The sequence below is a fragment of the Boleophthalmus pectinirostris genome, unplaced genomic scaffold (genome assembly GCF_026225935.1).
Source record: "Boleophthalmus pectinirostris isolate CB_2022bp ecotype Guang Dong unplaced genomic scaffold, ASM2622593v1 HiC_scaffold_8, whole genome shotgun sequence".
In the NCBI taxonomy this organism is placed as follows: domain Eukaryota; kingdom Metazoa; phylum Chordata; class Actinopteri; order Gobiiformes; family Gobiidae; genus Boleophthalmus; species Boleophthalmus pectinirostris.
The window spans coordinates 3,516,526-3,530,183 of NW_026571515.1; the positions used below are offsets into that span (position 1 = coordinate 3,516,526).

The 13,658-nt window shown below is 38.4% G+C and overlaps 1 protein-coding gene across 1 annotated transcript in view; it reads right to left on the reverse strand.

Annotated features, from left to right (window-relative positions):
• The window catches only part of gabrd (gamma-aminobutyric acid type A receptor subunit delta), a 33,828-nt gene extending 20,786 nt beyond the window's left edge, over positions 1 to 13,042 (reverse strand). The window contains exon 1 of the mRNA XM_055165698.1: positions 12,931 to 13,042. Coding sequence (XP_055021673.1) covers positions 12,931 to 13,042 — 112 coding nt within the window. The remainder of the gene's footprint in view (positions 1 to 12,930) is intronic.
• Positions 13,043 to 13,658: the final 616 nt, after the last annotated feature.

Consider the following 13,658-nt stretch of genomic DNA (forward strand, 5'->3'; position numbering starts at 1 on the left):
AAACAGGACTAAACCAGGACTAAAACCAGGACTAAACCAGGTCTAAACCAGGTCTAAACCAGGACTAAAACCAGAACTAAACCAGGGACTAAACCAGGACTAAACCAGGAAACTAAACCAGGACTAAACCAGGACTAAAACCAGAACTAAACCAGAACTAAAACCAGGTCTAAAACCAGGTCTAAACCAGGTCTAAACCAGGTCTAAACCAGGACTAAACCAGGTCTAAACCAGGTCTAAACCAGAACTAAACCAGGAACTAAAACCAGGAACTAAACCAGGTCTAAACCAGGTCTAAACCAGGACTAAACCAGAAACCTAAACCAGAAACTAAACCAGGACTAAACCAGGTCTAAACCAGGACTAAACCAGAACTAAAACCAGGAACTAAACCAGGTCTAAACCAGGTCTAAACCAGAACTAAACCAGAACTAAAACCAGGTCTAAACCAGGTCTAAACCAGGTCTAAACCAGGACTAAACCAGGTCTACTAAACTAAACCAGAAACTAAACCAGGACTAAACCAGAACTAAACCAGGACTAAACCAGGACTAAACCAGGAACTAAACCAGAAAACTAAACCAGGTAAACTAAACCAGGTCTAAACCAGAACTAAACCAGGTCTAAACCAGGTCTAAACCAGGACTAAACTAAACCAGAACTAAACCAGGTTTAAACCAGGTCTAAACCAGGACTAAACCAGGAACTAAACCAGGTTTAAACCAGGTCTAAACCAGGACTAAAACCAGGGTCTAAACCAGGGACTAAACCAGAACTAAAACAGAACTAAACCAGGTCTAAACCAGGTCTAAACCAGGACTAAACCAGGACTAAACCACCAGGAAAACTAAAACCAGGTCTAAACCAGGTCTAAACAAGGACTAAACCAGAACTAAACCGGGACTAAACCAGGACTAAACCAGGAACTAAACCAGACTAAACCAGGACTAAACCAGAACTAAACCAGGACTAAACCAGGAACTAAACCAGAACTAAACCAGGTCTAAACCAGGTCTAAACCAGAACTAAACCAGGAACTAAAACCAGGACTAAACCAGGTATAAACCAGAACTAAACCAGGTCTAAACCAGGTCTAAACCAGGACTAAACCAGAACTAAACCAGGACTAAACCAGGACTAAACCAGAACTAAAACCAGGTCTAAACCAGGACTAAACCAGGACTAAACCAGTAAACCAGAACTAAACCAGGACTAAACCAGAACTAAACCAGGTCTAAACCAGGTCTAAAACCAGGACTAAACCGGGACTAAACCAGAACTAAACCAGAACTAAACCAGGACTAAACAGGACTAAACCAGGACAAAACCAGGACTAAACCAGGAACTAAACCAAAACTAAACCAGGACTAAACCAGGACTAAACCAGACTAAACCAGAACTAAACCAGGTCTAAACCAGGTCTAAACCAGAACTAAACCAGAACTAAAACCAGGACTAAACCAGGTCTAAACCAGAACTAAACCAGGTCTAAACCAGGTCTAAACCAGGACTAAACCAGACTAAACCAGGACTAAACCAGGAACTAAACCAGGACTAAACCAGAACTAAACCAGAACTAAACCAGAACTAAACCAGGACTAAACCAGGACTAAACCAGGACTAAACCAGGACTAAACCAGAACTAAACCAGAACTAAACCAGGACTAAACCAGGACTAAACCAGGACTAAACTAAACCAGAACTAAACCAGGTCTAAACCAGGACTAAACCAGGACTAAACCAGGACTAAACCAGGACTAAACCAGAACTAAACCAGAACTAAACCAGAACTAAACCAGGTCTAAACCAGGACTAAACCAGGACTAAACCAGGACTAAACCAGAACTAAACCAGGTCTAAACCAGGACTAAACCAGAACTAAAACAGAACTAAACCAGGTCTAAACCAGGTCTAAACCAGGACTAAACCAGGACTAAACCAGCTAAACCAGTCTAACCAGTCTAAACAGGACTAAACCAGAACTAAACCGACTAAACCAGAACTAAACCAGAACGAAACCAGGTCTAAACCAGGACTAAAACCAGGTCTAAACCAGAACTAAAACCAGGTCTAAACCAGGACTAAAACCAGGTCTAAACCAAACCAGGACTAAACCAGGTCTAAACCAGAACTAAACCAGGTCTAAACCAGACTAAACCAGGTCTAAACCAGGTCTAAAACCAGGTCTAAAACCAGGTCTAAACCAGTCTAAACCAGAACTAAACCAGGTCTAAACCAGGGACTAAACCAGGACTAAACCAGAACTAAACCAGGTCTAAAACCAGGTCTAAACCAGGTCTAAACCAGGTCTAAACCAGGACTAAACCAGGACTAACCAGGACTAAACCAGGACTAAAACCAGGACTAAACCAGGTCTAAACCAGGTCTAAACCAGACTAAACCAGGTCTAAAACCAGGACTAAAACCAGGTCTAAAACCAGGTCTAAACCAGGTCTAAAACCAGAACTAAACCAGGTCTAAACCAGGGACTAAACCAGGAAACTAAACTAAACCAGGACTAAACCAGAACTAAACCAGAACTAAACCAGGTCTAAACCAGGTCTGAACCAGGACTAAACCAGGACTAAACCAGAACTAAACCAGGTCTAAACCAGGTCTAAACCAGACTAAACCAGACTAAACCAGGACTAAACCAGGACTAAAACTAGGTCTAAACCAGGTCTAAACCAGGACTAAACCAGAACTAAACCAGAACTAAACCAGGGACTAAACCGGGACTAAACCAGGACTAAACCAGGTCTAAACCAGGACTAAACCAGAACTAAACCAGGACTAAACCAGGACTAAAACCAGGTCTAAACCAGAACTAAAACCAGGTCTAAACCAGGACTAAAACCAGGTCTAAACCAGGGACTAAACCAGGACTAAACCAGAACTAAACCAGAACTAAACTAAACCAGGTCTAAACCAGGTCTAAACCACCAGGAAACTAAACCAGGTCTAAACCAGGTCTAAACCAGAAAACTAAACCAGGTCTAAACCAGGGACTAAACCAGGACTAAACCAGGAAACTAAACCAGGACTAAACCAGGTCTAAACCAGAAACTAAAACCAGGTCTAAAACCAGGACTAAAACCAGGTCTAAAACCAGGTCTAAACCAGGTCTAAACCAGAAAACTAAACCAGACTAAACCAGGACTAAACCAGGACTAAACCAGAACTAAACCAGAACCAGGTAAACCAGGACTAAAACCAGGTCTAAACCAGGTCTAAAACCAGGACTAAACCAGGTCTAAAACCAGGTCTAAAACCAGGACTAAACCAGAAACTAAACCAGGTCTAAACCAGGACTAAACCAGGACTAAACCAGGAACTAAACCAGGACTAAACCAGGTCTAAACCAGGACTAAACCAGGTCTAAACCAGGAAACTAAAAACCAGGTCTAAAACCAGGTCTAAACCAGGTCTAAACCAGAACTAAACCAGGTCTAAACCAGGACTAAACCAGGACTAAACCAGAACTAAACCAGGACTAAACCAGGTAAACCAGGACTAAACCAGGTCTAAAACCAGGACTAAACCAGGTCTAAACCAGGTCTAAACCAGGTCTAAACCAGAACTAAAACCAGAACTAAACCAGGACTAAAACCAGGACTAAACCAGGTCTAAACCAGGTCTAAACCAGGTCTAAACCAGAACCAGGTCTAAACCAGGTCTAAACCAGAACTAAACCAGAACTAAAAACCAGGACTAAACCAGAAACTAAACCAGGTCTAAACCAGGTCTAAACCAGAAACTTAAACCAGAACTAAACCAGGACTAAAACCAGGACTAAACCAGGTCTAAAACTAGGTCTAAACCAGGTCTAAAACCAGGTCTAAACCAGGTCTAAACCAGAAACTAAACCAGACTAAACCAGGACTAAAACCAGGTCTAAACCAGGACTAAACCAGGAAAACCAGGAAAAACCAGGACTAAACCAGGTCTAAACCAGGACTAAACCAGGTCTAAAACCAGGGACTAAAACCAGGTCTAAAACCAGGTCTAAACCAGGTCTAAACCAGAACTAAACCAGAACTAAACCAGGGACTAAACCAGGACTAAACCAGAACTAAACCAGAACTAAACCAGGACTAAACCAGGACTAAACCAGAAACTAAACCAGGTCTAAACCAGGTCTAAAACCAGGACTAAAAAACCAGGTCTAAAACTAGGTCTAAAACTAGGTCTAAAACCAGGTCTAAACCAGGTCTAAACCAGGTCTAAAACCAGGAACTAAAACCAGAAACTAAACCAGGACTAAACCAGGTCTAAAACCAGGACTAAAACCAGAACTAAACCAGGACTAAACCAGGTCTAAACCAGGACTAAACCAGGTCTAAAACCAGACTAAACCAGGTCTAAAACCAGGTCTAAACCAGGTCTAAACCAGAACTAAAACCAGAAACTAAACCAGGGACTAAACCAGGACTAAACCAGAACTAAACCAGAACTAAACCAGGACTAAACCAGAAACTAAAACCAGAACTAAAAACCAGGTCTAAACCAGGTCTAAAACCAGGACTAAAACCAGGTCTAAAACCAGGTCTAAAACCAGGTCTAAACCAGAACTAAACCAGGTCTAAACCTAGGACTAAACCAGGACTAAACCAGGAAACTAAACCAGGACTAAACCAGGTCTAAAACCAGGTCTAAACCAGGTCTAAAACCAGGACTAAACCAGGTCTAAAAACCAGGTCTAAACCAGGTCTAAACCAGAACTAAACCAGGTCTAAACCAGGGACTAAAACCAGGACTAAACCAGAACTAAAACCAGGACTAAACCAGAAACTAAACCAGGTCTAAACCAGGTCTAAAACCAGGTCTAAAACCAGGTCTAAACCAGGACTAAACCAGGACTAAAACCAGGTCTAAACCAGGTCTAAACCAGAACCAGTCTAAACCAGAACTAAAACCAGGACTAAAACCAGGTCTAAAACCAGGAACTAAAACCAGGTCTAAACCAGGACTAAACCAGGACTAAAACCAGGTCTAAAACCAGGTCTAAACCAGGACTAAACCAGGACTAAAACAGGATTTAACAGGACTAAATCCTGCTGTGTGGACGTGTCTCTTCGTCTTTTATCAATAATATTTTTAATTTGGTTCAGTAAAGTCTGGACTTTTTATTTTCTTTTATCAGGCAAAACTTCTTATGTCACGATTTCCTCGTCTTTGTTTCTCTACAGAAAATCAAGTAATCCAAAGTAATCAGATTACATTACTCACTTTAAGTAATTTAATGGATTATGTTACAAACTACATTTTGGTGTGTGTAATCTGTAATCTGTAGGGGATTACATTTTAAAAGTAAACTTCACAACACTGGTTAAATTAATCTCGTTCTGTGAAACATTCCAGACAAAATAATAACATTTTAATTCATGAGACGAGCAGGTGACGAGTTCCACCAGAAAATGACTTAGTGAAGCTTTAACGAGGCCTGTACAGTTTGTTATTTTTACCCCATGCACTGCAAAAATGAATATTGATCTAAATTAAAATGACTTAAATTAAGAAGATTTGACTTTATTTGCATCGATTCAAATGTAAAATGAGTAAAATGATCGACTAATGGAATATGTGTTTATCTTAATTCAAGCAACATTTGATTGTGTTTCTTATTTTAAAAGCAAATATAGCACTTTATTATTATTATTATTATATTATTATTATTATTATTATTATTATTATTATTATTATTATTATTATTATTATTATTATTATTATCATTATTATTTATTAGTAGTAGTAGTATAGTAGTAGTAGTAGTAGTAGTAGTAGTAGTATTTATTTATGTATTATTATTATTAATATTATTATTATTAGTATCATTTATTATTATTATTAGTAGTAGTAGTAGTAGTAGTAGTAGTAGTAGTAGTAGTAGTAGTAGTATTTATTTATGTATTATTATTATTATTATTATTATTATTATTATTATTAATTATTAATTATTAATATTATTATATATTTATTATTATATATTTTTTTTTTTTTTTTTTTATTTTTTTTTTTTTTTTTTTTTTTTTTTTTTTTTTTTTTTTCTCTGGTGACGGGCAGGGGGGGTCACTTTTAATTTTTTATTTTCATTTTTTTTCTTCTTCTTCTTCTGTGGCATCTGATTTTTGTGCACACACACACACACACACAAAAAAAAGAAATAAATGCAAATATTTGTTGTTTTTTCTTGTTCCACTGGCAGATCATTTTACTTCAAGTGAAATTTACTCAAATCCTGATAAAACTTTCTTAATTCAAGTCGTCTGAACTCGACTAGATTTGTTTTTTTTTTTACAGTGCAGTGTGGTGTTTTTCTGTTTTATTTGTTTTGTTTGTTTTTTGTTCTCGTCTCTAACTCCTTGTGTCCAGCGGGGGGGGCAGTCGAGCCGCGACTCTGAGCTGCGGCGCGTGACCTTTGACCCGTCCACATGCCCGTGATCGGACGTGGACGCGCCCCGAGCCGAGCCGAGCCGAGCCGCAGGAGATGAGATGTTTGGAAACTCAAAGCAAAAAGCCATGACTCACTGAGGTATAAATAGACCAGAGAGCGATGGGGATGCGGTTGCCGTGGCGACGCGGCAGCCATCTTGTGATTGTAAGAGAAAGAGAGAGAAACAGATTTGGACTTTTCCACAGTGTTGGGGAGTAACAGATTACATGTACCAGAGTAAAGTAATCAGAGTACAAATTATGAGTAACTGTATTCAGTTACAGTTACTGTTTCAGTGAGTGGTAATTGGATTACAGTTACTTTGTTGGAATAAATGGATTACACAGAGGGATTTTCCTGTTTTCACATTTTGGGCTAAACCAGGACTAAAATCAGGACTAAAACCAGGACTAAACCAGGACTAAACCAGGTCTAAACCAGGACTAAACCAGGACTAAAACCAACACTAAACCAGGACTAAACCAGGTCTAAACCAGGACTAAACCAGGACTAAAACCAAGACTAAACCAGGACTAAACCAGGACTTAAACCAAGACTAAACCAGGACTTAAACCAGGACAAAAGCCAGGACTAAAACTAGGACTAAACCAGGACTAAACCAGGTCTAAACCCAGGACAAAACCCAGGATTAAACCAGGACTAAACCAGGACTAAACCAGGTCTAAACAATATGACCCTAACAGTAGGTTGGACATAATTTCAAGCAGCAGTGTCTCATATAAAAATAATTTCTGTGTCAATAATATTAATATTTTTAAGGAAACTCTGGTCTTTTTGTGTCTTTTATCAGATAAAACTTCTTCATCTTTGTTTCTCTACAGTAAAACAAAAGTCTGTTCATGGAGATTTGGGCTCAACAGACAATTTGAAGAAAACAAACATGTATTTTCAGGATGTGGTCGTTACATTCATGTAGTTTTAAAATCACGACAATATCAAGTAATCCAAAGTATTCAGATTACATTACTCACTTTAAGTAATTTAATGGATTACGTTACAAACTACATTTTGGAGTATGTAATCTGTAATCTGTAGGGGATTACATTTTAAAAGTAAACTTCCCAACACTGCTTTTCCACCGGTTAAAAAAAAGTATATTTTAAGAGGAATGTGATAAAAAGTGCTCTACGTAATGTTTGTTTTGTTTTTTTCATGACTTGAGTTTTACATTCTCTTACAATCGGTTGCCATGACGACGACCCCTCTTGTTTTATTTATACCTCGCCGACACACAGACGCCACTCGTGTGATCCCACAGCCTCGGTTGCCACGGCGACGGAGGCGTGCGGTGATGGTTCGCGTTGCCGTAGCGACACGAGTCACACCGTGTGTTTTTTTTGTTTTTTTTTTTTCACTTCAACATCACTCGTTACATGATGCGCCGCCGCATTACCATGGCGACGGGTGCTGCGTTGCCATGGCACATGATGCTTGCTGTTGCCGTAGCGACAGTGATGCTTTTTTTTTTTTTTTTTTTTTTTTTTTTTTTTTTACAGTTCCACCTTTTGAGTCGTGCTGAGTTAAGCTGTGAGGTTGAGAAATCTAAAGCTGCAGCCATTGGGACTTTCACATCTGACAGCCATTCTGAGCCAACGCACGGAGAGAAAGAGAGAGAAGGAGAGAAGGAGAGAAGAAGAGAAGGAAGGAGAGAAAGAGAGAGAGATGTACATGCTCCTGCCCCAGAGAGAGAGAGAAGAGAGAGAGAAGGAGAGAAGGAGAGAAGAAGAGAGAGGATGTACATGCTCCTGCCCCAGAGAGAGAGAGAGGAGAGAAAGAGAAAAAGAGAGAAAGAAGGAGAGAGAGAGAGAAGGAGAGAGGGATGTACATGCTCCTGCCTCAGAGGAGAGAAAGAAAGAGAAGGAGAGAAGGAAGGAGAGGGAGAGAAAGAGAGAAGGAGAGAAGGAGAGAAGAGAAAAGGAGAGAGGGGAGAAAGAGAGAGAGATAGAGAGAGAGAGAGAGAGAGAAGGAAGGGAGAGGGAGAGAAAGAGAGAGAGAGAGAGAGAAGGAGAGAGGGGGAGAAGAGAGAGAGAGAGAGAAGAGAGAGAGAGAGAAAGAGAGAGAGAGAGAAGGAGAGAGAAGGGAGGGAGAGAGAAAGAGAGAGGTTGGGAGAAAGAGAGAGAGAGAAGGAGAGAAAGAGAGAAGGAGAGAGGGGGAGAAAGAGAGAGAGAGAAGGAGAGAGGGATGTACATGCTCCTGTCTCAGAGGAGAGGAAGAGAGAGAGAGAGAAAGAGAGAAGGAGAGAGGGGAGAGAAAAGGAGAGAGAGAAGGAGAGAGAAAGAGAGAAAGAGAGAAGCTCTGATCATGGTCCTGGTCCTGGTCCTGGTTTGGACTTGAATCGCTCCACTTGAGAATTCCAGGCTAAATAAAAAGTCCCGAGTCACACTTCCCTCAACATTCTCTGCGGACTGGAATTAGTCGAGTCATGGTCAAATAAATCTACACTTAAACACTGGACGCAGAACAGGAAGTTACAGATGTTTAATCACAGACTCTAAAACACAACTGTGTACACACACACACTACGTGTACAGACCGAGCCGGGGTCAGGGCCACAGTACGGCATTAAATGTGTCTGTTTCCATGGCGATGACACGAGCAGGATCTGTGGAGAGGAAACCCCGTCCACAGTAATAAAGCGTGTTTTCAGCTTTATTTTAGCGATAAAACCATCTGTAAAACATCCACACTGGACCAAATGCCAGTGAGATATTTTTAATGCCATACTGTGGAACATTCCAGGCAAAGCAATGGAGACATGCAGATGACAGACTGAAACCTGACAACTAAAAACTCTCAGACCTGGATGAACAGAGCGAGCGCCTGAAAAAAAATGCAACGTTTAAGTGAAACTGAGTCAATAAAATACACTTCAACGTCTAAAGGACTAAACCTGGACTAAACCTGGACTAAACCTGGACTAAACCTGGACTAGGACTAAAATAAAATAAATAAATAAACTTTAGTGCCTTTTTTATTACTGGTATTAATTTGTACGACCATAAACGAAAATAAAACATCCTCAAGTTTTTCATTCTCATTACTGTTTATTTCGTACGATCATAAACGATAAACTTTGTGCCTTCTTTATTATTATTATTAGTTTGTACGACCATAAATGAAAATATATGTATCATTCATCTGGGTTTGGTCAAGTGTTAACGGAGGGAAACAGGGTCAGATTTTTGACATTCAAATGTCTCTTATTCAGAAACTAGAGGAACTATTGAAATAAGTAAAGTATCAGAATGTAGGAAAGAGTTACACTCCAACAGGGTCAAGTTAAACCTGTGAGATTCTTTCAAGTTGTTGACAAAAAAATTTAAAAACTCATGTCGGTAACGGAGGGAATGAAATATGCAGCACTTTTTGGTCAATAAATCCAAACAGTGATAACTCTTGGTTCTCACTTACATATATCCTTAACAAACTGGTTTTGAATATTTGCTTCATATAGTTTTCTACCATATGGTACAAGATTAGGTTGAAAAACCTCTGACTTTTTGAGTCATGAGATTTTTTATTAAGAAAGGTCATGGTAACGGAGGGAAAAGTAACGGAGGGAAAATTGTACAAACAAGTAGAAGGTGCAGGATTTTACATCATTTGTCGCTTTTTTCTTCTGAAAACTTTAATATTACTTCAAAATGAAAGGAAACTATTTCTATAAAATATGTCAGTCCTTCCAAGAACATTTTTATCATTTTAAATACTTTTTTTTTTTTAAATCATGTCCCTTCATCAACAGTTCAAAGATGGAATAACACAAGATATGATGAAATACATCCATTTATTTACATGATTTTTGGGTCTTTGAAATTTGGGAAATAATTTTTTTGTTCCATGTTTCATACATGGTCTGTTTAAAACGTGTGGAACTTTAGAACCAAAAAATGGTACAGAAAAAAGGTCAACAGTTTCATAAACTAGAGTACATATGTATCTGTTCAATACATTTTTATATATCAGATGAATTAACTTGAATTTTTTGGCCTTGATGTTTACTTCTGCTTGACCGGGCCATATATATATATATATATATATATATATATATATATATATATATATATATATATATTATATATAGTGTGTGTATATATATATATATATATATATATATATATATATATATATATATATGTGTGTGTGTGTGTGTGTGTGTGTATTTACTGTATATTTAAATTGAATATATGGACTGTATATTTTAGATGTGTATATATAGTTTGTATATAGTTTGTATATTTATGCTATGAATATGACAGGTAAGCACTCCAAAGGTGTAAAAAAATAATAAAAATAAATAAATAAAATGTGTTGGGGTAGGACACTATAAGTTTTTATAACTTTATAACTATCACTTTTAAACTTCATCCTGACCAGGTCCCAAATATGCACGTGAACATATACTTGTTCTTTGTTATTATTATTGTACTAACAAATGAAAAAAAAAAAAAAAGAATGACCAGGATAAAGCTACAGTGAAGAAGGAGGTTTTTACAGTATTTAAGATCTTATTGTTCTTGTTGTTTGTCTTCTGTCTGTTCTGTTTTGTTCTGGACCCAGTGGAGTCTGAAATAAAAATAGAATCGTCTGGACTCTGTTTATGGGATGTTTCTGCGTTCATCTAGAAGTCCTGATCAATCCAGAAGAGTTAAGAGTGAAACTGTCCTTGTTCACAGTTAACATCGTTATGGGGACTTGGCGTTATGTCTCTGTTTCTCTGGATTTCAGCCAGAGAAGCAGGGACACTTTACCCTGAGGTGAGGGTGTGTCTTAGGAAAAAAGTCTAATTTCATTTCTGAGCCAAATGAGAAAACAAAACAGGCATCAAAGTCAAACAGGAAGAACACGGAACAAGGAAAATGTACAGAAGCCCTGAGTTGCAAGAGGCAAAAAAAAAAAAAGGCACATCATTTAGGCTCTATTTTCTAAGTGTTTAGGTTTTTGTTTTGTTTTTTTGCACCAACAACTAACTTTTTTTTTTTTTTTTTTTTATTTTGCAGCAACAACATTTTTTTTCTCTAGTGTTTTTTTTCCCCAACGGCAATTTTTTTTTTTTTTTTTTTTTTTTTTTTCATTTTTTTTATTTGCATCAACAACATTTTTTTTCCTCTACTATTTTATTTTTTCCTCAACAGCAAATTTTATTTATTTATTTTTTTTTTTTTTTCATTTTGCACCAACAACATTTTTTTGTTTCTGTAGTGTTTTTTGTTTTTTTTTTCAACGGCAAATTTTTTATTTTTATTGTTTTTTTTTTTTTTTTTTTTTTATTTACTGTCCTAGTTCAAGAATAGTCCTAGTTTAATCCTGGTTTAGTCCTGGTTTAGTCCTGGTTTAGTCCTGGTTTAGTCCTGGTTTAGACCTGGTTTAGTCCTAGTTTAGTCCTGGTTTAGTCCTGGTTTAGTCCTGGTTTAGTCCTGGTTTAGACCTGGTTTAGGCCTGGTTCAGTTTTTTTTTTAGGGAAAAAAGTGGGTTGTTGGTGCAAAAAAAGAAAAAGAAAACAGTTAGAAAAAGCCCAAATGACGTGCCTCTTTTTTTTCTCTCTTTTCTCTTGCCGCTCAGGGCTTCCGTAAAAATTCCTGCACCATATTTGTTCTAAATTGCGTCATTTGGTCATATTTTAGTGATGCTGTGAAATTGTTTAAATGAGTCATAAATCGTGATTCCCAAACTTTGGATTATGACAGAACTCTTGTGAAAATAAATTATTTATTTTTGTTTAACAAACTCTAATTTATCTTCCCCGAAAAAGTGGAAGTTGAACTTTTGTGGGTTTTTTGTTTGTTTGTTTATAATTTAATTTGCTTTTCACTTTACCTTAATATACATAAGTAATAATTACAATACTGTTTGTCTGGCTTTTATTTACATCCCAGGCTCCTTCGAAGAACCGCTCTTCTGTTCCTGTTAACATTCTTAGCTGTAGCCGTGTTTTCTAGCCTTAAAATTAGAAAATAAAATTAAAAAGTGTTGAAATCTTGCACTATTGTAACCTGTCCGACTCATCTTCACCTCCGTTAAACGCCTGTCACATTTGTTTTGGTTCATCTTTCACCTGTGTCCAAGTTGTGATGACGATTTGAGTCGAATCTTAAGCCTTCGTTTCTGTTCAGAGATTCAAAAGTTTCTGTTTCTTCGCAAAAAAAAACTTCCTTTTCCTCTTTTTCCAAACATTTGCTTTGCCAAAACGCTGAAAATCCACCAGGTCCCACCCAGGAGCAGGTCTGAACATCTCATGAAACCAGAGGAGCACGTGAGACAGAACAGGACAGCATGGAACAGAGCACCTACAGAGCACCTACAGAGCACCCACAGAGCACCACAGAGCACCTACAGAGCACAGAGCACCCACAGAGCACCTACAGAGCACCCACAGAGCACCTACAGAGCACCCATGAGGCGGGCGTAGCTGAGGATGGCTGAGATGTGCGGGTGAAGCGCAGCCCAATGACCCAGAGCCCAGATCTCATACTCACCTCCTATCCCAGGGCGGAAGTTTCTGGCATAGCCCTTCATTAAATCGTCCAGGTTTGGTAACCAGGAGATTTGTATGTCTGTACCTACATAGTCCCCGATGTCGCTCAGCATGGCCCTGCGGAAGGACAGAAGGACAGAAGAAGAGAGAGAGAGGAGGGTTAAAAAGGGAGTATTATACTTTTATGGGGGGATTAAAGGGTCCATACCAGACGTGGGACCAAGTCGTTGTTTTGCGAGTCTCAAGTAAGTGTCTGTTTACGCGAGAACGCTTGTGGGTAAAAATGACAAAATATTTTATCTGAAGTGTCTTTCATTTAGACGGTGACGGTGTTTTTGGGGCTTAAAAACACAAATATCTGAAACCACCCTCCAGAGTAGTAAAGTTGAATACGCTCTGCTGTAGTGTTTCCATCGACACTGCCCAAGACACAAAACTCTGGTCAGATGTGCTCAGGTCGTGTACGTGTTTACGTCACAAACAGACAGAAACAAACATGTCGGATCATTTCCACGCGTCGGACCTTCAAGCTGCTCTGGAAGCTCTAATAAACTTACAGGAGGCTCCCAACAAATGGACAGAATCTGCAGAGATATTATTAGTGAACAATGGTAAATGGTAGAGGTGTGCAAAAATATCAATATATCATATCGTTTGATGTGATGATACAGTATCGATATCAGGGACTGCTGAATCGATATATCATATTCGAGTATTTTTTGGTATATT